This window comes from Ailuropoda melanoleuca, chromosome 4 (assembly GCF_002007445.2).
Source record: "Ailuropoda melanoleuca isolate Jingjing chromosome 4, ASM200744v2, whole genome shotgun sequence".
Taxonomy (NCBI): Eukaryota; Metazoa; Chordata; class Mammalia; order Carnivora; family Ursidae; genus Ailuropoda; species Ailuropoda melanoleuca.
Genome location: NC_048221.1, coordinates 96,294,488 through 96,316,124, shown reverse-complemented (window position 1 = coordinate 96,316,124; position 21,637 = coordinate 96,294,488). Strand labels below are relative to the sequence as shown.

Genomic DNA, 21,637 nt, shown 5'->3' with positions numbered 1-21,637 from the left:
GTGGGCGGGACGAGCCGCCCAACGCTGGGTCAGCCGCTGCGTGCACCGCGCCGTTGCTAGGGCGACGGTTAGGCGGAGGCGGCAGGAACAAGGCCGGGAAGCTGCGGCAGCCCCGGGGTTGGAGCGACGTCTGTGGCGATGGCTCACGAAGGCTCGGTGAGCTTCAGCTCAGCTGAGGGTGGGCCACAGCCGGGATCGGCTTTAAAGTCGGTGTGGGGAGCCATGGGTCGGCCCCATGCCAGCCGCCGCCCGCCCACCATGCGGGCGTTCATGGTCACCAAGGAAGCCACGTCGGTCTTGGGCAGAAAATCTGCACCTGCGCCACGCACAATAACACGCTTTGTCACACTCGGAACCTGAGGGAAAAAGTCAAATGTATGGTGCAGAGCCCAAGAGCAGGAGCTGACTTTGGAAGCAGCTGATGCATGTAATAAGTCTCTTACACTGAGGCGCACATTTAAATGGATAAATCAGAATTGGTCAGGCCTTGGGGAGCGGTGTTGCTAAAGAAACTCCCTTTCAAGGCTTTTAGGAGGAAGGAATGGATTAAACAACAACTCTGAGGCTGCACTTGAAAGTCAAATTGTTTAAAAGCCAATAATTTTTTTTTGGAGGCTTCTTTTTATTTTAGAGAGAGCCCGCGCGAGAGGGGCGGTTGGGGAGGGGCAGAGGGAGAGAGAAAATCTCAAGTGGACTCCCCGCTGACTGGGAGCTCCATTCTTGGGGGCTTGATCTCACCACTGTGAGATCATGACCAACGCAGAAATGAAGAGCAGAGGCTTAACCTACTGAGCCACCCAGGTGCCCCAAAAGCCAGGACATTTTTAAATAAAGCAGATTTGAGGAGACTTTGTGTAATAATATCTCTGGCCTCTCTGGTCAGGCCACATTTAGGTACAGTCACTATCAAGGGTGGCACAGGTGAGGCTGGGAGGGTAAGTCTAAGGAACTGGCTCTCCTCTCCCAGCCCTACCTGCCCTGCTCTGGCCAAGCCTGGACTGGGCTGTGGGCTATTCCCTGGGCTTGTTACCAGGGCTGTTTTCATTACCAGAGAAGGGAAATGAGTCGTAAGGGATTTTGAGTCCAGTGTAAGGTTTAGGAAACACCAGATATGGGGAAGAATGAATTTGAGGGGACATCTGGTATGAGGCAATAGGTTGAGGGTAAGGAGGTAAAGATTTGGGAAGATTACCTTTAGAGGTAAATTTTGGAAGGAACCAAGTTCAGGGAGACTTGTAGGAAAGTGAGGAGGCTCCCAAGAATCTGCTAGTAAGTTTCCTATGTCCCTAAAATGAATTTAAGGAACTAGTCTTTTTCTTTTAACGTGGATTTTTCTTGATTATAAAAGACAGAGACTCATTGTAGAGAACTTATAAAATAGAGAAGAGCACAAGAAAGAAACATATCACTGTTACAATTTTGGTGTTTTCCTTTTCTTTAACATATACTGGTTTATATATCTGAGATGATACTTGGTATGTAATTTTGTATCCTGTTTCTCTCATTTATCATTACCTATCCTATTGAAAAATAAAATTATCTTTAATCGATGCATAAAATTCCTTAGTATAGAGTACACACAATTAGCCATTTGTATTCTTTTTGTTAGAAATATGTTTTCAATATTCTGCTATTATAAATGACAACACGGAATATGTTGGAGGATATATTTTTATTTTCATTTCAGGATATGCCTTTGGATGTGTTCATAAAACTGGAACTGATGTTTTTGAAGGTTGGACATCTTTTCAAATGTTTGTTAGTCATTTACAGTTCCATTTTTGTGAAATGTCATGTCCTTTGCTTATTATCCTTGGGGTCTTATGATTTTATTTTTTATATGAGTTTTTAATATATTTGGGGATATTTAACCTTTTTTATATTTGTTGCAGTTTTTTTAAATTTTATTTTGGAAAGCAGGACAAAGTCAGGCTCTAGAGTCAGACAGACCTGCATATGGATTATGACTCCACTACTTCCTTGCTGTGTCATCTGGACAAATTCTGTAAAATGAGGATAAAAATAGTATGTAGTCTAAAAATGTAGAACTGGGGCACCTGGGTGGCTCAGTCAGTTAAGCATCTTCCTTTGGCTCAGGTCGTGATCCCAGGGTCCTGAGATTGAGCCCCACGTCCCCACGTCGGGCTCTCTGTTCAGCGGGGAGCCTGCTTCTCCCTCTCCCTTTGCCTACCGCTCCTCCTGCTTGTGCTCTCGCGCTCTCTCTCTAACAAATAAATAAAATCTTTAAAAAAAAAAAAAAGAAAAGAAAAACGTAGGACTTGAGTCAATGCTTGTAACTTAACTTACACTTAAGTGCCAGTAAATGGTAACTACTGTCAACTTGTAATTAGGAGTGTCTTAAAAATAAGTATAGGAAAATTTTGCCTATATGTATACACCTCTCTAGCTATTTCTTTATTATTTTGTACATGATTTTTATGCTTAGGCAGTTTTTTCTTTTTTTTTTTTTTTAAAGATTTTATTTATTTGACAGTGATAGAGACAGCCAGCGAGAGAGGGAACACAAGCAGGGGGAGTGGGAGAGGAAGAAGCAGGCTCATAGCGGAGGAGCCTGATGTGGGGCTCGATCACATAACGCCGGGATCACGCCCTGAGCCGAAGGCAGGCGCTTAACCGCTGTGCCACCCAGGCGCCCCATTAGGCAGTTTTTTTCTAACTCAGAGATTATATGACAATTTAACCTATTTATTCCTACATTTTATTTTTGTTTATATTTTTGTTTCATTTGTGTGTGTGTATCCTTTAATCCATCTGGAGTTTATTTAGATATATATTGTAAAATGAGGATCTAAGTTGATTTGGGAGAACAGAGGAGACTCTAAAGAACACTAACCATTTTTTTTTAAGATTTTATTTATTTATTTGACAGAGAGAGGCAGCGGGAGAGGGAACACAAGCAGGGGGGTGGGAGAGGGAGAAGCAGGCCTCCGGCCAAGCCGGGAGCCCGATGCGGGGCTCGATCCCAGAACGCTGGGATCATGATCTGAGACGAAGGCAGATGCTCAACGACTGAGCCACCCAGGCGCCCCAGAACACTAACCATTTATTGACTTGTTCTTAATTTCTCTGAACTCTCAAGAAATTTGAACCTTTTGAGTTAGTGCCAATAGCAGGGACTGTGGCGTTAGAGCGATACATAGCCAGAATGTATTCTGTAATCTCAAGCAAGCAATGGCTAACTTGTGTCCTTTCAGTTTCTTTGTAAAATGGGCTTAGTGAGCTGTTATGAAAATTAAATTAGCTAGATCAGGGGCACCTGGATGGCTCAGTCAGTTAAGTCTCCCACTGTTGGTTTCAGTTCAGGTCATAATCTCAGGGTCCAGAGATGGAGCCCCATGTCCAGCTCCCCATTCAGCGGGGAGTCTGCTTGAAAGATTCTCTCCCTCTGACCCTACCCCCTCTCTCTCAAACAAATAAATAAATCTTAAAAAAATAAATTAGCTAGGTCAAACATCTAAAATGCATCTGAAATATAGTAGGCTTTTCATAAATCGTTCCTTTCAAAAGGCTTTTCCTTCCTACTGGACAGCTTGAGAAAGCTTCCTCCTAGCCTATAGCTGCTTCTCCATTCCACTTCTCTGTTTCCTGCCCTGATTGCCCTGTTTTTTCGTCACAGAGGCAGGAGAGACAGATCCGGGACCGCGGGGTGACCCGATCCAAGGCGGAAAAGGCGCGGCCTCCTGCGGTGCAGGTGCCACAGGTGGACATCGTGCCTGGGCGGCTCACGGAGGCTGAATGGATGGCGCTCATGGCTCTAGAGGAGGGAGAGGATGTTGTGGGGGACATCTTGGCTGATCTGCTGTCGCGCGTCATGGACTCTGCCTTCAAAGTCTACTTGACCCAGCAGGTGGGCCTTATCCAGGTTCTCCAGACCCCTCTTCACCCACCCACCCATCCCTCCGGCCCCCCCTGGGCTGAGACCCTCTCTCACCTCCATAGTGCGTTCCATTCACCGTTAGCCAGGCCCGAGAGGCCATGCTACAGATCACTGAGTGGCGCTTCCTGGCCAGGGATGAGGGAGAATCTGCAGTGGCCGAGGACCCCACGTGGGGCGAGGACGAGGAACCCTTTGCATGCACGACGGATGCCTGGGCTCAGGGATCAGTGCCCGTGCTTCATGCACCCGCCTTCATGGGGCCAGAGGACACCTTCCAAGGCGAGGTAAGCCCAGCCCCCAGCTCCTTCCGACCCCCACCCCCCTACCCTGAGCCCTGCTGCGTCTTCCTTCTCCTCAGGGCCTCCCTGGACTCCTCTACCTTTAGTTCCTCTGTCCTCTTTCTCACGTCTCACTACCCACCCTCCACCCCGACCCCCGATGCATTTCCCTAGGACCAAGGGAGAGTGATGGCGAGAGGCTCTCAGGAGCAGATGGAATCTTGGGAGCATTCTCCAGAGCTACAATTCACTCCAGGCCCCCCACCTACCCCAGAGCTGTTTCAGGAGACAGGGTCTAGGGGTCCTTTAGTGGACTTGGACATCCAGGCCAGAGACCACCAGGCCACTGTGCGGTCCTTGAACGTGAGCCGCCAGCCGTCGGTGGAGCTGGCTCCAGATGGCAGTCCCCACCCTTCTCTGGAGCTGTCCCAGGTAGCCAGCACCCAGACCTTGGCCCGGAGGGCACAGCCCCGCGGCTCCCAGTCCTTGCTGGAGGACCTCCATTATTGCACGTCCCAACCGCACGTAGCTGGGGACGGGCTGAAGTGCAAGAAGGAGGATGTGCCCCGCATCAGCTCGGGGGTGTCGGGGGCCGGCCTTTCCTCGGGCTCTTCCACCACGCTGAGCCGTTTCGCCTCATTAGAGCCACGGCAGCCCAGGTTCACGGATGCGCTGCGGAGCGGACTTCCCTACAGGATGGGCCTCAAGGCTGGGGCATGTCTGGACCCCACGCGCCTGCCACGCCATTGGGTGCGCCCGCTGGCCGAGGTTCTGGTTCCGGACTCTGAGGCACGCCACCTGGAAGCCTACCGCGGGCGCCGAAGGGTTGCGAAGACCAAGGCTCCCCAGCCCTCCGCCAGACCCCTAGCATCCGGACCCGGCGTCCGCGTCTCCCCGACAGTTTTCTTCTCTCTCCCACCTAGCACTCCTTTCCATGCCTTGGGCCGGAGCCCTGGCCTCCAGTCCCCCACTTTAAGCTTAGGCCTACCATCGCCAGGCTTTGGGTCAAAATTGCCCTTTCCCAGACCTGGGCTTGGCTTTCTTGCCACGCACCTGGCCTTCCCTGATCTGGCCCGGAGCCCCAGCCCCAAACTGTGGCCTGGTGCCAAGTGGCCCAGTGGCTGGGAGGGGGAGGCTGAGTTGCTGGGCGAGGTGTGGGCCGGCCGCAGCCGTGTAAATCCACAGGGCCTGGATCCCAGGGACCGGGAGGGTCAGGATCCTCACAGGTGGCCACAAATGGCACCCCGAGTCCTTGAGGCCACGTCCCAGGTGATGTGGAAGCCCATGTTGCTGCCTGATGCAATGAAGCTGGCTCCTGGTGTGAGCATGTGGAACCCAAGCACCCAGGTGCTGCTCAGGGCTGCAGTACCCCAGCAGGAGGACAAAGAAAGCGTCACCTCTCTCCCCATTGAACAGCACCCCATCCAGACAGATGCCCCAAAGCCTCAGGTGTCCGTGGGAGAACTGGTTAAGCACCCAACCCCCAAAGTGTGGTCATCCCTCCCCAAGCACCTGCCCTCTTCTGGGCCCTGAAGCTCAGGCAGTCTGTTCCTCCTTTCTGCTTGCCAGAATAAACACCTGAGTCGCCTTAAGAGTTGGCCTGATGTCTCTGTTTCTTCCAAGGGTGTTCACTCAGTAGTAGTTGTCCTGCAGTTCTAAAAGAATAGAGAACACTGGTGCCAGGGAATAACCCTGTTTCCACCCTTGGGAGACCCTGCGCTAGGGTCACTGTTGCTCCTCAGCAGAGGCATTCTGGAGAGCCATCCCCCTCTCCACAAAGGAGTAGCCATGAGGGCCACAACACAGGTCTGTCTCAGCGGGCATCACTCACAGTCTCCTTGCACTAGGGAGGAAGCTGACGGCCCTGCTTAAGCACACATTGATTAAAGACAGGAGGAATTTGATATCTTGCTTCTCCAATCCCTGGAATTCACCAATTCAGTTTAGGGTGCAAGTCCAGGTTTCACTTGGAGACAACCATCAGCCTGCACAAGGCTCAAAGGAGCGCGGACTCTGGGCCAGAGATAGCAGTGAGGCAATCAAATGTCCAGCTTGCGATTTAAGGTGGACTTCACTCCCAAGTCCAAACAGGTGCGTGAACAAATCTGAGAGTCGCCTCTTTAAATCTTGTGTGCTTGGCACCTCACCAGCCTGATTGCTAATCCGCAGGCAGCTCTGTGGGGCTCCTCCCCACCATGCCAGTGCGGCAGCCCAGCTCCTCCAGTGGCAGGGCGGCAGGGCAGCAAGTCTTTGCCATGTTGTGGTGGTCTCTCCTCAGTGCCCTGCTCTGGGGCCCTGGCTTTGTCCTGCTCATGCTGGTCCTCCTGCTTAGACGAAGTGTGCGGCTCTGGCATGAGTCTTATCTTTGGGACCTCCAGCAGTGCGCTGCAGACCTAACTGGGAAGACAGCGGTGGTGACTGGAGCCAGCAGCGGTGAGTGCTCTTCTCATCCCGTTGCCTCACCGGTTGCCTCAGTCCCCAGCAGCCCCAGTGTGGAGGGTGGGGGTTGAGGACCAGCACCTCTGGTCGCTGCCCAGGCTAGCCTACTCTGAAGCTGCCCTTCTATAGGCATCGGGAAGGCTGTATCCCAGGAGCTGGCCTGCCGTGGGGCCCGTGTGATTCTCGCCTGCCGCAACTGGGAGCGTGGACAGCAAGCCCTGGCTGAGATCCAAGCAGCCTCAAAGAACAACTGCCTCCTGCTTTGCCAGGTGGACTTGAGCTCTATGGCCTCCATCCGGAGCTTTGCCCGCTGGCTTCTGCAGGAGTATCCTGAGATACATCTGCTCGTTAACAATGCTGGAATCTGCGGTATGTTTCCCCCAGACATATCTCGGGAGCCTCCTTTCCAGTTCAGGGACCCTAAAACAGGCATCCACCAAACCTAACCTGCGCCTCCTGCTGAAAAACCTGAATTCACACATAACCTTAAAAAGCCTACCTTAAGTTATTGCCCCCAGCCTTGCACATACATGTCCCTGTGCATTTCTACTGGACACCAATCTAGCTCCCAGATCTTGTCTCCTTCCATTACCCGCTGTGTTCTCCTCTCCTCCCAGGATTCCCCAGGACACTTACCCCAGAGGGCCTTGATCTCACCTTTGCCACTAACTATGTTGGGCCCTTTCTGCTTACAAATCTACTCCAAGGTAAGGAAGAATGGGTGCCTCCCTTCTGTGCCACCCTTGCTTCTCCATTCCCCTGGCATTTTTGTGGCTTACTGTCCCCATGGCCACTTCCTTTCCCTTGGCCCCAGCTGCTCACTGAGTGATGACCCAGTATGCTTCCCCCTCAACACACACACACACAGCAGGGGAACCCACCTGACACAAGTCAGGAGTAGGAGGCTGGTAATGAAATCAGCCCCCAATACAACCAACAAGGGGATTTAAGATCTCACCTCTCCTTCCCCTAGCTCTGCGTTTTACCTAGACCAGTAGAGTCAGTCATCTCAACAAAAGCTTCTTAAGGGGAGCGCTAGACCACTAGGAACATAGACACCAAGAAGACCTACTTCCTGCTCTCAGCTCAAGATCCACCAGGAATCGAGACAGAACACATCTCTGTCTTGGGCCGGAGTCCTCTGACTCTCTGATTTTTTAATACTTTCTGATTAAGGAAGTTTAGGTTCTTCCTGGGGAGGCTGGGGCAGAGTGAGGGGCAGGCGCCTTCCTCCTGACATCTTCTCCTGGACTGTGTAATAGCCTCCTTAAAATAAAATCAATTGGGGCTCCTGGGTGGCTCAGTCCTTAAGCGTCTGCCTTTGGCTCAGGTCGTGATCCCGGGGTCCTGGGATCAAGCCTCATGTCGGGCTCCCTGCTCAGCGAGAAGCCTGCTTCTCCCTCTCCCGCTGCCCCTGCTTGTCTTCCCTCTCTCGCTGTCTCTCTCTCTCTCTCTCTGTTGGATAAATAAATAAACTCTTAAATCAAATCGAATCAGATCAATTGTTTGGGTTAGGTAATACGTGTCCAAAACACAAAATTGAAAGTGTACAAAAGAGATTACATTTAAAAAAGTCTCCTCTCCTTGGAAATCAGCTACCCATTCCCCTCTTGGGAGGCAATTTCTGTTGCCAGGATCTCATGGGCTGTTCAGTGGCTAATTTAATTAACCCCAAGTGGAAAGGGAACAAAGAGCGAGGCAAAACTGTATGCATTTGCAAGTAGTAACTTTGTCCCCCTTTCGACAAATTGTAACACCCTGTCTGCACCTTGCCTAGTCGTATTTTCTTAAATTGTCTTCTCTCCTCCCCTTCTCTCTTTTTTTTACTTAAACTGTCTTTTCTCCTCCCCTTCTTTCTCTCTCTCTTTTAAAGATTTTAATAATTTGTCAGAGAGAGAGAGAGAGCACAAGCAGGGGGAGTGGTAGACAACGGAGAAGCAGGCTCCCAGTGAGCAAGGAGCCCAATGTGATGCGATGTGGGGCTCCATCCCAGACCCTAAGATCATGACCTGAGCCGAAGGCAGACGCTTAACCAACTGAGCCACCTAGGTATCCCATCTCCCCCCTTCTCTAATCTATTCTTCTTCCTGCCACTTATAGCAATCATTTTTCACCATACCACTTGCTTAATATCCTTGGAAGGTACTCTATCCTTTAGAGGAGAAACTCAGTCCCTTCTCTCCATGCACAGACCCCCCACAGACTGAGGGCCTCACCTTCCACCATTCCTTAATCCACTCTGTCCTCTCCAGCAGTCTGTAGCTATGCTCTGTAGCTCTTGGACCTTGTATTTTCCCCCTCTGGCTCTCTTTTTTGCACATGTGCTCGCCTCTATGTGGAATATCCTTTCCCACTCTTTTAGCTGACAAACTTTCGTTCCTCTGTCAAGACAGCCCAGATACCACCTGTGCTGTGGATCCTGCCCTTTGCCTCCCCCAGCCTGCCCCCCTTTACAGGGCTCCCCAGCCCTTGTATACATCCCCATTCCCACATTAACATTGTTCCATGAGGACCTGTCTCCAACTAGGGTGTGAGCCCCTTTGGTCTTTATGCCACTATGCCTGCAAGTCTGGGGTCTGTTCTCTTCAAGAATACTTTTCTCTCCAGTAAATTTTGGCTAAATAACACCTGCTCAGTTTTTCATTTGTGATTTGTAATTTAAATGTGCGGCTCAAAATAGTTTTGGCATTTTGAACACTGTAAACTCGTATGTGACAACTACTATTTTTCATATTTTATGTAATCCAGATTTGATACAGATACAGATATATAGTGGGATAATTTTTTAAGATTTAACTTGTAGTATTGATTGTAATTCTATTTTTGTTACTTTGGAAGATAGCTGGGTTTTTAAACATTTTACTTATTTATTTATTTGTCAGGGAAAGAGAGAGCACAAGCAGGGAGAGCTGCAGGCAGAGGGAGGAGCAGCCTCCCCGCTGAGCAAGGAGCACAGTGCGGGACTCTATCTCAGAACGCTGGGATCATGACCTGAGCCAAAGGCAGATGCTTAACCGACTGAGCCAGCTAGGTGTCCTGATAGCTAGATTTTTAAGAAAACACTTTCCCAAGTGTCTCTACATACATTTCTTCCACCCTTCAGTCTAGCACCCTTATGTCCTTAGCATCTGTCTTGGTGTTTGCCATAATCCCGACACCTAATGAACATTCATGTGATGAATGCAGCAAAGACAGCTTTCACAGTGTCTCCAACCTTTGCTTTTCTCTCTTAGCCACCAGTGAGGGAAAACATAAACAGGGATCAGTTAAAGTAGCTCCAGCTGACAAGTGGAAGAAAAGCAAGATAAAAATCCAAACACTACAATAGAAGTGGAGGAAAAATGTTAGGAAAATAACTAATGAAAACAAAGTCTCCATTCACATTAAGCTGTCCTGTGCCTAGCCCAGGGATCATGGGGGGTGGAGGGCCCACTGACCCTATCCTGAAAGCCCCGGATGATCTCTGCTTTCTTCGAGTTTCCTGGAGCAGCAGGCTGGGGAGTGGGTATGGGAGTTCACTCCAGAACTTGGATTGAAGGAGTGTGGTCCTCTTTCCACCCAGGGGCCCTACAACGGGCAGGGTCAGCCCGGGTAGTGAATGTGTCTTCCTTTCGGCATGCATATGGGTATGTTGATGAGAAGCACCTGACAGGGGCTGGTAAGCCTTTGGCCTTTAACCAGAACTATGACTGCAGCAAACTGCTCTTGACCTCCTTCACTGGGGAGCTTGCCCGGAGACTTCAAGGGACAGGTAATTGCCTCTGACACCCCCTACTCCTCCATCCCCAGCACCACCTCCTAGCACTTCACATCTCGTCCCAACATGTCCTGGCCATAAACTACTCCCCGTGTCCCCCAGGCCAGCTGTTAATCTCCATTCATCACCCGTGCAGCCTCTATTTCCCTCAACCCTGTCTTCACATGTCCTCTTCAGTCTTTCCAACTCTCTTACCACTCACAGCACCCTTCCCCTCTCAGTATTTTCCAAAACCAACACCATCCATTGTCTCCTCCTAAATTTCATCCAGCACTTTCAAATACTTCTGGCTCCTCATTGGCTTGAATGCCACCATTTATGTAAGTTCCGGAGGACTGACTTCCCTGGCACCACCCCGAGTCTCTGGTGACCTCTGCCCAACAGACCTGGTAGGATCCTCCCATCATTGCACACTGGAGAACGACACTTCCCTCTTTCTTCCCAACAGCCCCCTCTCCTTTCACTTTGCACTATACCTGTGTCTCGTCCTCTCAGGTGTGACTGTGAACTCCGTGGACCCAGGCGTAGTATACACAGAGATCATGAAGCATTTCTCTTGGTCCTACCGCTTCGTCTTCTGGCTCTTCACCTTCTTCTGTAAGGTGGGGAGGGGAGGAGCTGGCTCAGTCTGGACAGGGAGAGGCAGGGCTGTGCTTCTGTGTGTCCCCAGCAAGGGAGAGACAGCTTGGCCTGACTCCTCTTCCCCTCTACAGGACATTAGACAAGGTGCGATCCCAGTCCTCTACCTGAGCTTGGCAAAGGAGCTGGATGGTGTTTCTGGAAAATATTTTAGCAGTTCCTGTATGATAACTCTTCCCACTAAAGCTGCTCACGATCCCCAAGTGGCCCAAAGCCTCTGGAATGCCTCGGTCCGGCTAACAAACCTCGATAAGATGGACTGATCCTCTGGGACCCCTGCCCTGACTTGCCATCCAGTCGACTCCCAGCCCTTACTCTGATCGTGCCTTTTGTTTATTGGCTCCAAGCATCAATCTTCTTGTTTGGTATAACGATCACTTCCTCTTCTTGTTGGCTCAGGGACATGAAAGCTCACATTAGCCAGAGGATAGTTTCAGCTTCTACTTTACTGCCAGTTCTCTGATGAAAGTGTTCCTCCCTTGGCTACTAGGATCTCCCAACCTACAGAATCCCACTTTGTGGCGAGAGGGAGTCAAACTCCTTCCAGTGGGAATTAGGGGTCCTGGTGAGAAGGGAAACTTCCACGTGTACCTCTTGGTTTCTTCATGTGTGCTTCCTGGTTTGGGGCAGACAGCACCACATCGTGCCCTCTGGATTAAAGCATTTACCGCATCCTGTAGGACAGCACTTCACAGAGGGTTGTCTCCCAACTGGTACTGTAGCTGAGCAGATGATCGTTCCACCTTTCCATCAGACCAAGCCAACGTCACGAGCAACAAGCCAAGCAATGAGACCGGTGAATTCTGGTGCTGGGAGCCCATTGTTTTTCTCTCAGGGTCTTTGTTCATCTATATACATTTTGGGATCAGCTCTTCAAATTTCACACACACACACACACACACGCACGCACGCGCACACACACGGACCCTTCTGTGGCTCCATTGCATCTACTCGGGAGGATTGACATTTTTATGATATCGTTTTCCTAGCCTCGAACAAGGTATACTCCTACCTACTTAACTCTTTCTAATATCTTTACAAAATGTTAAATAAATTTATCTGTAAAGATTTTACACCAGTTTTATTATATTTAATTCTGGTACCTTCATTTTGATGCTATTGTAAATGATGCTTTAATCTGTGTGCTGATTGTCTATCAAATGACTATAATAAATTACTTATTTTAATGAATTATCTGTAGGTGCCTTGATTTTTTTTTACATAGAAAATCACACCGTCTAGGAAAAATAACAGCTTTACTTCTTCCCTTTCCACTATTATTTTCTTTTTCTAGAAGACCTTTATAGATCTACTAGTATTAAACCAAGCTTGCATTTCTGAAGTAAACACGATAAACAACCTTGCCTTTCGGGTCACTGTGTTGTATAGACATTGCTAAATTGAGCATACTCAGGTTTTTGTTTAGCACTTTATACCATGTTCATAAATGAGACTGGCCTGCACTTTTTTTTTAAGTTTTATTTTTATTTACACCATCTCTATACCCCACACAGGGCTCCAACACATGACCCCACCCCAAGATGAAGAGTTACGCGCTCTTCCAACTGAACCAGCCAGGCACCCCTGGCCTGTACTTTTCTTTACCCATATTGCCATTGTCTCATTTCACTGTCATGGATCTATTCGTTTCATAAAATGAATTGGGGATTTGTGTTAGTCCAGGAGCATCATCTGAGAAGCAGACGCCAAGTTGAGATTGAACGTATAAGAAACTCGATAGGGGAAATGGCTGCGAGAGAAAATGGGAAGGAAGCTGGAAGAAGCTGAGAGGGCTACCACACTGGGATCTGAGTCTGACCCTGAGTGAAGAAGGGAAAGAAGGCTGGTTGGGAGCCTCAGAGAGTAGTGGAAGGATTTTTCCAATTTAAACTCCCTCTCTTGTTTTGAAAGTGTATAATCTGTTCTTTAGTGGTTAATAAAAAATTTTCAACCTGCATATTTGACTTAGCTGTTTCTCTCTCTCTTTTTAAAGATTTTATTTATTCTAGAGAGAGAGCAGCAAGTGTGGGGGGCAGAGGCAGAATCTCAAGCCAACTCCACAACTCCTCGCCGAGTGCAGAGCCCAGGAGAGGCTCAAGGCTCAAGGCTCCATCTCACAACCCTGAAACCATGACCTGAGCTGAAACCAAGGGTCTGGCTGCTTAACCGACTGAACCAATCAGGTGCTAGAGACTTAACATGTTGTTTCTTTAGTCAGTATTTTTATACTTCCTTCAAAAAATACGTAGACATTAGAATTCTTTAACAATTCTCTGTGAATTTGTATGCTTTTGTAATCTGATATTGTGATGATATTGTTATTTTGTTAATTGCACAAATCAAATATATTGTTATTATTTTAAAGAGTTCATATTTGTGTAGATTTACCCATATGTTTAATGTTTTCTTTGCCTACTCTTCTTTTTTTTTTTTTTAAAGATTTTATTTATTTGACAGAGAGACAGCCAGAGAGAGAGGGAACACAAGCAGGGGGAGTGGGAGAGGAAGAAGCAGGCTCATAGCGGAGGAGCCTGATGTGGGGCTCAATCCCAGAACGCCAGGATCATGCCCTGAGCCGAAGGCAGACGCTTAAAGACTGCGCCACCCAGGCGCCCCTGCCTACTCTTCTTTCTCGTGTCTCAGATCTTCCACCTGGGATTATTTTCCTTTTACCTGAAGTACATCCTTTTGAATTCCTGTGATGAGGATTTAAGGTACACAGAATTTTACTAAGACAGTTCCCAAGATTCCTACCCCCTATGCACACATTCTGTATAATCTCCTTCCCTCAACTGTGAGCAGAACTCATGAATGTGATGGAATTTCACTCCTGTGTTTACCTTATATACTGACAAACGGAATTTGCTGATGTAATTAAACTGTCACCAGCGGACTTTGAATTCATCAAAGGGATTATTTTGGGTGGACCTGACCTATCAGGTGAGCCCTTTTAAAGTGTTCAGGTCTTCCCAGAACTCAGAAAGATCGTTTCTGTTTACCATGAAGAAATAAACTGCCACACTGTAGAGAGGGCCACCTGGCCTGCAGGAGTCAAGGCTTCCGTTCTCCAGCCATCCAGCCATAACAAACTGGATTCTGCCAGTACCAATGAGTCTGGGAGAGGCCCTGCAGCCCAGATGAAACTGCAGTCCTGGCCGACATCATGATTTCAGCCTGGCGACACCCTGAGCAGAGGATCCAGCTAATCTGTACCCAGACTCCCGCCGCGCAGAAACCGTGAGGCAATGCATGGGTTCTTTCAAGCCACTGAGTGTAGTGACAGGTTATGCAGCAATAGAAAACTCATACAGTGTCTAATGATAATAAACCTTCTCAGTTTTATTGGCTTGAAAATGTCTTTATTTCACCATTTCTGAGGGATCATCTTGCTGGCTAAGGAATTATAGGCGGGCAGATATTGTCTTTTATCCAGTTGAAGATAATAATCTTTCCTCTTCTGGCTTTCATTGTTGCTATGAGAAGTCAGATGTTACTCTAACAGTGCTTTTTGTCTCTCTTGCTCCTTTTATTATGTTATCCTTGTCATCACTTTCCTGCAGTTTCACTACTGTTAATCCAGATGTGTATTTCTTTCTGTTTATTCTGGTGGGAATCCCTTGGGTTTCCTGAATCTGAGGTTATATATGTCTCCTGAATTTCTATTTATTTGTTTGGTAGAGTTGACACGGTACATTTTGAAAATTTAAGGTATACAGCATGTTACTTTGATACATTTATATATTGTAATACGACTGCTGTGGAAGCAGTATTTATCACATCACCTCATTACAGTACAATATTATTGTGGGTATCCATCATACTGTACATCAGAGCTCTATGTCTTATGTACTACTCGTTACAAGTTTATGCTCTTTTTTTTTTTTTTAAAGATTTTATTTATTCGACAGAGAGAGAGACAGCCAGGGAGAGAGGGAACACAAGCAGGGGGAGTGGGAGAGGAAGAAGCAGGCTCATAGCGGAAGAGCCTGACGTGGGGCTCGACCCCATAACGCCGGGATCACGCCCTGAGCCGAAGGCAGACGCTTAACCGCTGTGCCACCCAGGCGCCCCACAAGTTTATGCTCTTAAACACCATTAATCTTATCCTTCACATTCCCCCTCTCCTAGGAACCACCATTTTACTTTGTTTTTTCATAGGTTTGACTTTTTTTTAGATTGCACATATAAATGATGTCATATAGTATTTGTCTTTCTCTATCTGACTTATTTCACTAAGCATAATGTGCTCAAGGTCCATCCTTGTTGTCACAAATGGCAATAGATCCTTTTATCTCATGGCTGATAATATTTCATTGTGTGTATATATGCATACACACACACATACATGTATATATGCTCTCTATATCCTCTACCTGTCTAGCTATCTAGCTAGCTATCTACCTATCTTTTTTTATCCATTCATCCATTGATGGGTGCTTGGGTGTTTCCATATTATTTTGGCTATGGTAAATAATGTTGGGATAAACATGGGTGCATGTGTCCTGTTGAAAGCCTGTTTTCATTTCCTTTGGTATATACCCCGAAGTAGAATTGCTGGATCGTACAGTAGATCTATTTTTAATTTTTTGAGGAACCTCCATATTGTTTTCATAGTGGTTGGACTGATTTACTTTCCCACCAACAATGTAGAAGGGTTCCATTTTCACCATAGCCTTACCAGCACCTGCTGTCTCTTGTGCTCTTAATGATAGCCATTTTAACAGGCGTGTTAAAGTGGTACCTCACTGTAGTTTTTATTTTCACTTCCCTGATGATGAGTGATGTTGAGCATCTTTTCATGTACCTGTTGGTCATTTTGATGGTCCTTTCTGGAAAAAGGTCTATTTAGTTCTTCTGCCTTTTTTTTTTTTGTAAAGATTTTATTTATTCATTCAACAGAGAGAGAGACAGCCAGCGAAAGAGGGAACACAAGCAGGGGGAGTGGGAGAGGAAGAAGCAGGCTCATAGCGGAGGCGCCTGATGTGGGGCTGGATCCCAGAACGCCAGGATCACGCCCTGAGCCGAAGGCAGACGCTTAACGACTGAGCCACCCAGGCACCCCAATTCTTCTGCCTTCTTTAATCAGATTGTTTTTGTAGTTAAATTGTGTTAGTTCTTCATGTTTTTTGGATATTAATTCCTTTTCCGATATATGGTTTACAAAAATTTTCTGCCATTCTGCAGGCTGTCATTGTTCATTGTTTCTTTTGCTGTGCAGTTTTTGAGTTTGATGTAGTCCTGTTTGTTGATTTTTACTTTTGAGTTTGTGCATTTGGCGTCTTGTCCAAAAAATAAATCATTGCCAAGACCAACATTGATAAGCTTCTTATTTCTCCTTTTTAAAAAAAGTTTATTTGAGAGAGAGAGTGAGAACATGAGCAGGGGGAAGGGCAGAGGGAGAATCAGACTCCCCATTGAGGAGGGAACCCGATGTGGGACTCGATCCCAGCACCTGGGGATCATGACCTGAGCTGAAGGCAGATGATTAACTGACTAGGCCACACAGGCACCCCTGTATTTCTCTTTAAACACAGCCTCTCCTCCATTATCTTTCTTCTCTCTTTATGGAAATTACAATTAGATAAAGGTTGGACCTTCTCACTTTATCCTTCATGTCTCTTGACCTCTCTTCCACATTTTCCTTCTTGTATGTTAAAGCTGTATTTTCGTTCATTTTTATTTATTTATTTATTTATTATTTTATTTTTTAAAATTTATATTCTTAAAAAATATTTTATTTATTTTAGAGAGAGAGAGAAAGTGTGTGGGGAGGTGAGGAGCAGAGGGGAAGGGAGAGGGAGGGGGGAAGAATCTCAAGCAGAATCCGGTGCTGAGTGCAGAGCCCAACGGAGTGTTCAATTTAACGACCCCGAGACCATGATGGGTGTTGAAACCAAGAGTCTGCCGCTTAACTGACTGAGCCACGCAGGCGCCCCTGATTCATTTTTTTTAAATCTATTTTCCAGTTTACTAATTCTCCCTTCAACCATGATTGCATTTTTTTATTCCATCCAATAACTTTATATTACAATAATTACTGTTTTATTACTAAGTTTCATAATTGGTTGTTTTGCCAATCCACCTAGTTAATTTTTTTAAAAAATTATTTATTTGAGAGAGAGTGCAAGGGCTAGTGGGGAGAGGGGCAGAGGGATAGAATCCTCAAGCAGACTCCCTTCTGAGTGGGGAGCCCAACTCAGAGCTTGCTCCCACAACCCACGAGATCATGACCTGAGCCAAAACCAAGAGCTGACTGCTCAACCGACTGAGCCACCCAGGTGCCCCGACCTAGTCAATTTTAATAATCTCTTGTTCCTTCCTTATATTGTAAATCCCCATTTATTTATTTATTTATTTTAACAGGATCTTAACAGCATGCCACCAAGATCTCGTGTTTGTTTGTTGTTGTTGTTGTTTTTAAGATTTTATTTATTTATTTGACAGAGCGGGAAAGCACAAGCAGGGGGAACAGCAGAGGGAGAGGGAGAAGCAGGCTCCCCGCTGAGCAGGGAGCTGGACGCAGGGCTCGATCCCAGGACCCTGGGATCATGACCTGAGCTGAAGGCAGATGCTTAACCATATGAGCCACCCAGGTGCTCCTGCTTTATGTTTTTAAAAATTAAACATATTCATTTTTTATACTGTAACTGAAAATTCCAGTGTCAGTAACCTTTGTAGGTGTGAATAGTTTGTGGTAGCTTGTTTCTTTGTGTGTTTGGTAACTTCGTACACTCATGGTTCTTGGAACTATAGCTATAGGACTTATTGGAGGCCTGGGATTAAAGTGTACATTGAGTTTGGCCAAGTTCCCAGGAGTACTATATCAATTTGGGACCATTTTATTTTTATTTTTTTTTAATTTTATTTTATTATATTATGTTAATCACCATACAGTACATCCCCAGATTCCGATGTAAAGTTTGATGCTTCATTAGTTGCGTATAACACCCAGTGCACCATGCAATACGTGCCCTCCTTACTACCCATCACCAGTCTATCCCCTTCCCCCACCCCCTCCCCTCTGAAGTCTTCAGTTTGTTTCTCATAGTCCATAGTCTCTCATGTTTCATTCCCCCTTCTGATTACCCCCCTTTTCTTTATCCCTTTCTTCCCCTTGGGACCATTTTAAATTAGACTTTGTCTTGGAATTTTTTTGGCCACTCCTGTGATATACATTCTGGTCCCAAACTTATGTGAATACAAGCTTATTATTTTGAATTATTTTGATTTTCTCCCATTACACCCTCAACTGAGGATGAGAAGCTTTTATCCTACTGTTTTCCTCGTGGGGCACTTTTCCTTCTTCTTCTTCTTTTTTTTTTTTTTTTGAAGTTCACTGCCTGGGGTGTTACTCCTTGACTCTCTTGGCTTCGTGTGTGTGTAGGAGGGTGGTAGTTTTCTATTCCAATCTTCTCTGCTCAACCCCAGATGTGGTCTTCTGTCCCTACTTAAGGCCCTTTAAACCCCAGTTCCAGGCTACTCAGGGTTGGTTTAGCAAACACTGGCTCCAGTGATTATCTGTGCCTTGGGATTTATAATTTCACATCATCTCTAGCTTCTGAGGAATTCCCTTACTTTCCCACCAATTCATTTAGGCAGTACAGGGGGCAGGTGCGTGTACATGTGCGTGCGTGTGTGAATGTTGCATTCCAGCATTTTTAGTTGCACTATATCAGGTGGAATTTCCATGATATTTAGTCCTCTATTGCCAGAAATGGAAGCACCCATTTATTCCTTCCTCTCTCCTTCCCTCCCTTCTTTCTCTCTTTCTTTTGTGTTTGTATAGCCGATTATTCCAGCACCATTTGTTGAATAGTGTGTCTCTTTTCCACTGACCAATAATATAAATTATGTCAAATATCAAACGTTCATATGTATTGTCTTTGTTTTAGGTCTAGACTCTTTTCTGTTCTAATGGTCTCCTTTTTAATCTCTCTACCTACATCAGTACCATATTGCCTTAATTACAACAACTTTAAAATAAGCACTGCCCCCTGAACTGTGTTCTTTTACTGGAGGGGTTCCTTGGCTATTTATGGCCCTGGGCTCTTCTCTACAGATTTACTAATTTGTTAGCATAAGTTCCTAGAATATCCTGGTAGGTTATTGACTGGGATTCTTTCAAATACATAAATATGGGATAATGACTTCTTTATGACATTAAATTCTCCTGTTTGTGAATATGCTATATCTCTCATTTATTTAGGCTAACTTTAATGTCCTCAATACGATTTCATAATTTGGTTGTTCACATATTTTGTTAAGTTTATGACTACGTGCATCAATTTTGTTTAAAAATTATATTATTTAACTTTTCATTATTGGTTATGGAAATGTAATTGATTTTTATGTTGATTTTGTATCTAGCCACTTTGCTATTTTTAAATCAAATCTAATAATTTTCAGATTCCTTTTTAAAAGACTTTATTTTTATTTTTAACTTTTTTAAAGATTTTATTTTTAAGTAATCTCCACTCAATGTGGGGCTCAAACTCATAACCCTGAGATTAGTTGTTGCATGCTGTACCAACTGAGACAGCCAGCTACCCCTTAAAGACTATTTCTAAGTAATCTCCACACCCAATGTGGGGCTTGAACCCACAACTCTGAGAGCAAGAGTCACTCCATTGACTGATCCAGCCAGGTGCCCTAATAATTTTCAGATTCTTTTGACATTTCCTATGTAGGTCATCATATCATCTGTGAGAAACTACAGTTTAATTTCTTCCTTCTAATTTTTATGTTTTTATATCTTTTTTATCTTATCAGTTATGTTCTAAAATACAATGTTGATTAGAACCAGACATATTGGACATCTCTGTATTCCTGATTTTAGGGGATCCTGATTTAACAAAACATCTGTATTTGTAGATACGGTTTTTCCCATGATTTCTACAATAGAACTTGTGTGGTCCTACGTTCCCACTGTAGGAGAAACTTTTTATGATAGTTCTGGCTTATCCCACATAGTGGGTTCTTATTACATAGTCCTCAAGGTCCCCTGAGGGACCATCCTCACACTGTCCCCACCCCTACCCCAGAAAGAAGTGGGGAATAGCAGGCCTGGCTCTCCCTGGGCCACCTTGTCCCCTCACACTCTACCAGTGTGTGGTAACAAAGCCAAGCAATGATGAATTGAACATTCGGTTCTTTTTGAAAGGCTAGAGCTCTCATAAAAGTATAAAAAAGCAGAGGGAAGAAGGGTTGAAGTTCTATCTCTAGACTGTCCGATATGAAAGCACTGGCCACGTGTAGCTATTAAGTATAGGAAATGTGGCTAATGTTACTGAGGAACTGAACTTTCAATTTTAATTTTAATTAAATTTAAGTTTAAAAATGTATATCCAATCCAGTATTCAAACACTTCTAAATATGTTTCAAACAAGTTGCATACGTGAATATACTTCTTCAACTATAAATTATTTACTTATTTAAATTAATTTAATTAATATATAGTGTATTATTAGTTTCAGGGGTAGAATGTAGTGATTCATCAGTTGCATATAATACTTGGTGCTCATTCCATCAAGTGCCCTCCTTAATGCCCATCACCCGGTTACCCCATCCCCCAACCCCCCTCCACTCCAGCAACCCTCAGTTTGTTTCCTATAGTTAAGAGTCTCTTATGGTTTGTCTCCGTTTTCATCTTATTTTTCCCTCCCTTCCCCTATGCTACTCTGTTTTGTTTCTTAAATTCCACATATGAATGAAATCATATATTTGTCTTTCTCTGACTGACTTATTCTGCTTAGCATAATACCTTCTAGTTCCATCTACATCGTTGCAAGTGACAAGATTTCATTTTGTGATGGCTGAGTAGTATTACATTGTATATATACACCACATCTTTATCCATTCATCTGTTGATGGACATCTGGGCTCCTTCCATATTTTGGCTATTGTGGACATTGCTGCTATAAACATTAGGGCGCAGGTGCCCCTTTTAATCACTATGTTTGTACCTTTGGGGTAAATACCTAGTAGTGCAATTGCTGGGTCATAGGATAGCTCTATTTTCAACTTTTTGTGGAACCTCCATACCGTTTTCCAGAGTAGCTGCACCAGCTTGCATTCCCACCAACAGTGTAAGAGGGTTCCCCTTTCTCCAATCCTCGCCAACATCTGTCATTTCCTGACTTGTTAATTTTAGCCATTCCGACCGGTGTGAGGTGGTATCTCATTGTGGGTTTGATTTGTATTTCCCTGATGCCGAGTGATGTTGAGCACTTTTTCATGTGTCTGTTGGCCATTTGGATGTCTTCTTTGGAGAAATGTCTGTTCATGTCTTCTGCCCATTTCTTTTTTTTTTTTTCTTTAAATTTTTTATTTATTCGAAAGAGATAGAGACAGCCAGTGAGAGAGGGAACACAAGCAGGGGGAGTGGGAGAGGAAGAAGCAGGCTCATAGCGGAGGAGCCCAATGTGGGGCTCGATCCCATAACGCCGGGATCACGCCCTGAGCCGAAGGCAGACGCTCAACCGCTGTGCCACCCAGGCGCCCCTCTGCCCATTTCTTAATTGGATTATTTGTTCTTTGGGTGTTGAGTTTGATAAGTTCTTTATAGATTTTGGATACTAGCCCTTTATCTGATAAGACATTTACAAATATCTTCTCCCATTCTGTCAG

The 21,637-nt window shown here is 45.7% G+C and overlaps 2 protein-coding genes across 5 annotated transcripts; both read left to right on the top strand.

The window, feature by feature from the left end:
* The first annotated feature begins 6 nt into the window (after positions 1-6).
* C4H2orf81 (chromosome 4 C2orf81 homolog) lies at positions 7-5,894 on the top strand. Of its 2 annotated transcripts, XM_034659391.1 has the most exons (5): positions 14-156; positions 1,688-1,735; positions 3,638-3,868; positions 3,961-4,182; positions 4,351-5,894. In XM_034659391.1, the coding sequence occupies exons 1-5, from the start codon at positions 139-141 to the stop codon at positions 5,707-5,709; spliced, it is 1,878 nt and encodes a 625-aa protein (XP_034515282.1). In that variant the 5' UTR covers positions 14-138; the 3' UTR covers positions 5,710-5,894. The 2 variants fall into 2 exon arrangements, with proteins under 2 accessions (XP_011226068.2, XP_034515282.1); XM_011227766.3 differs by lacking the exon at positions 1,688-1,735 and having other exon boundaries at positions 7-156.
* Positions 5,895-6,007: 113 nt separating this feature from the next.
* LOC100475158 (retinol dehydrogenase 11-like) lies at positions 6,008-11,900 on the top strand. 3 transcript variants are annotated; one of them, XM_002921479.4, is made up of 6 exons: positions 6,008-6,609; positions 6,745-6,984; positions 7,233-7,322; positions 10,178-10,366; positions 10,868-10,974; positions 11,086-11,900. In XM_002921479.4, the coding sequence occupies exons 1-6, from the start codon at positions 6,372-6,374 to the stop codon at positions 11,272-11,274; spliced, it is 1,053 nt and encodes a 350-aa protein (XP_002921525.4). In that variant the 5' UTR covers positions 6,008-6,371; the 3' UTR covers positions 11,275-11,900. The 3 variants fall into 3 exon arrangements, with proteins under 3 accessions (XP_002921525.4, XP_019657572.2, XP_034515312.1); XM_019802013.2 differs by having other exon boundaries at positions 10,868-10,969; positions 11,086-11,227; XM_034659421.1 differs by having other exon boundaries at positions 10,868-11,900.
* The last annotated feature ends 9,737 nt before the right edge of the window (positions 11,901-21,637 follow it).

Excerpts from the sequence above, each read along its gene's own strand:
- LOC100475158 (XM_034659421.1), top strand. The coding sequence starts at position 6,372 with ATGCCAGTGCGGCAGCCCAGCTCCTCCAGTGGCAGGGCGGCAGGGCAG. Across the intron at positions 6,985-7,232 it reads TAACAATGCTGGAATCTGCG|GATTCCCCAGGACACTTACC; the intron begins GTATGTTTCCCC and ends CTCTCCTCCCAG. Across the intron at positions 10,367-10,867 it reads CCGGAGACTTCAAGGGACAG|GTGTGACTGTGAACTCCGTG; the intron begins GTAATTGCCTCT and ends TCGTCCTCTCAG.
- C4H2orf81 (XM_034659391.1), top strand. Across the intron at positions 3,869-3,960 it reads AAGTCTACTTGACCCAGCAG|TGCGTTCCATTCACCGTTAG; the intron begins GTGGGCCTTATC and ends TCACCTCCATAG. Across the intron at positions 4,183-4,350 it reads AGGACACCTTCCAAGGCGAG|GACCAAGGGAGAGTGATGGC; the intron begins GTAAGCCCAGCC and ends GCATTTCCCTAG.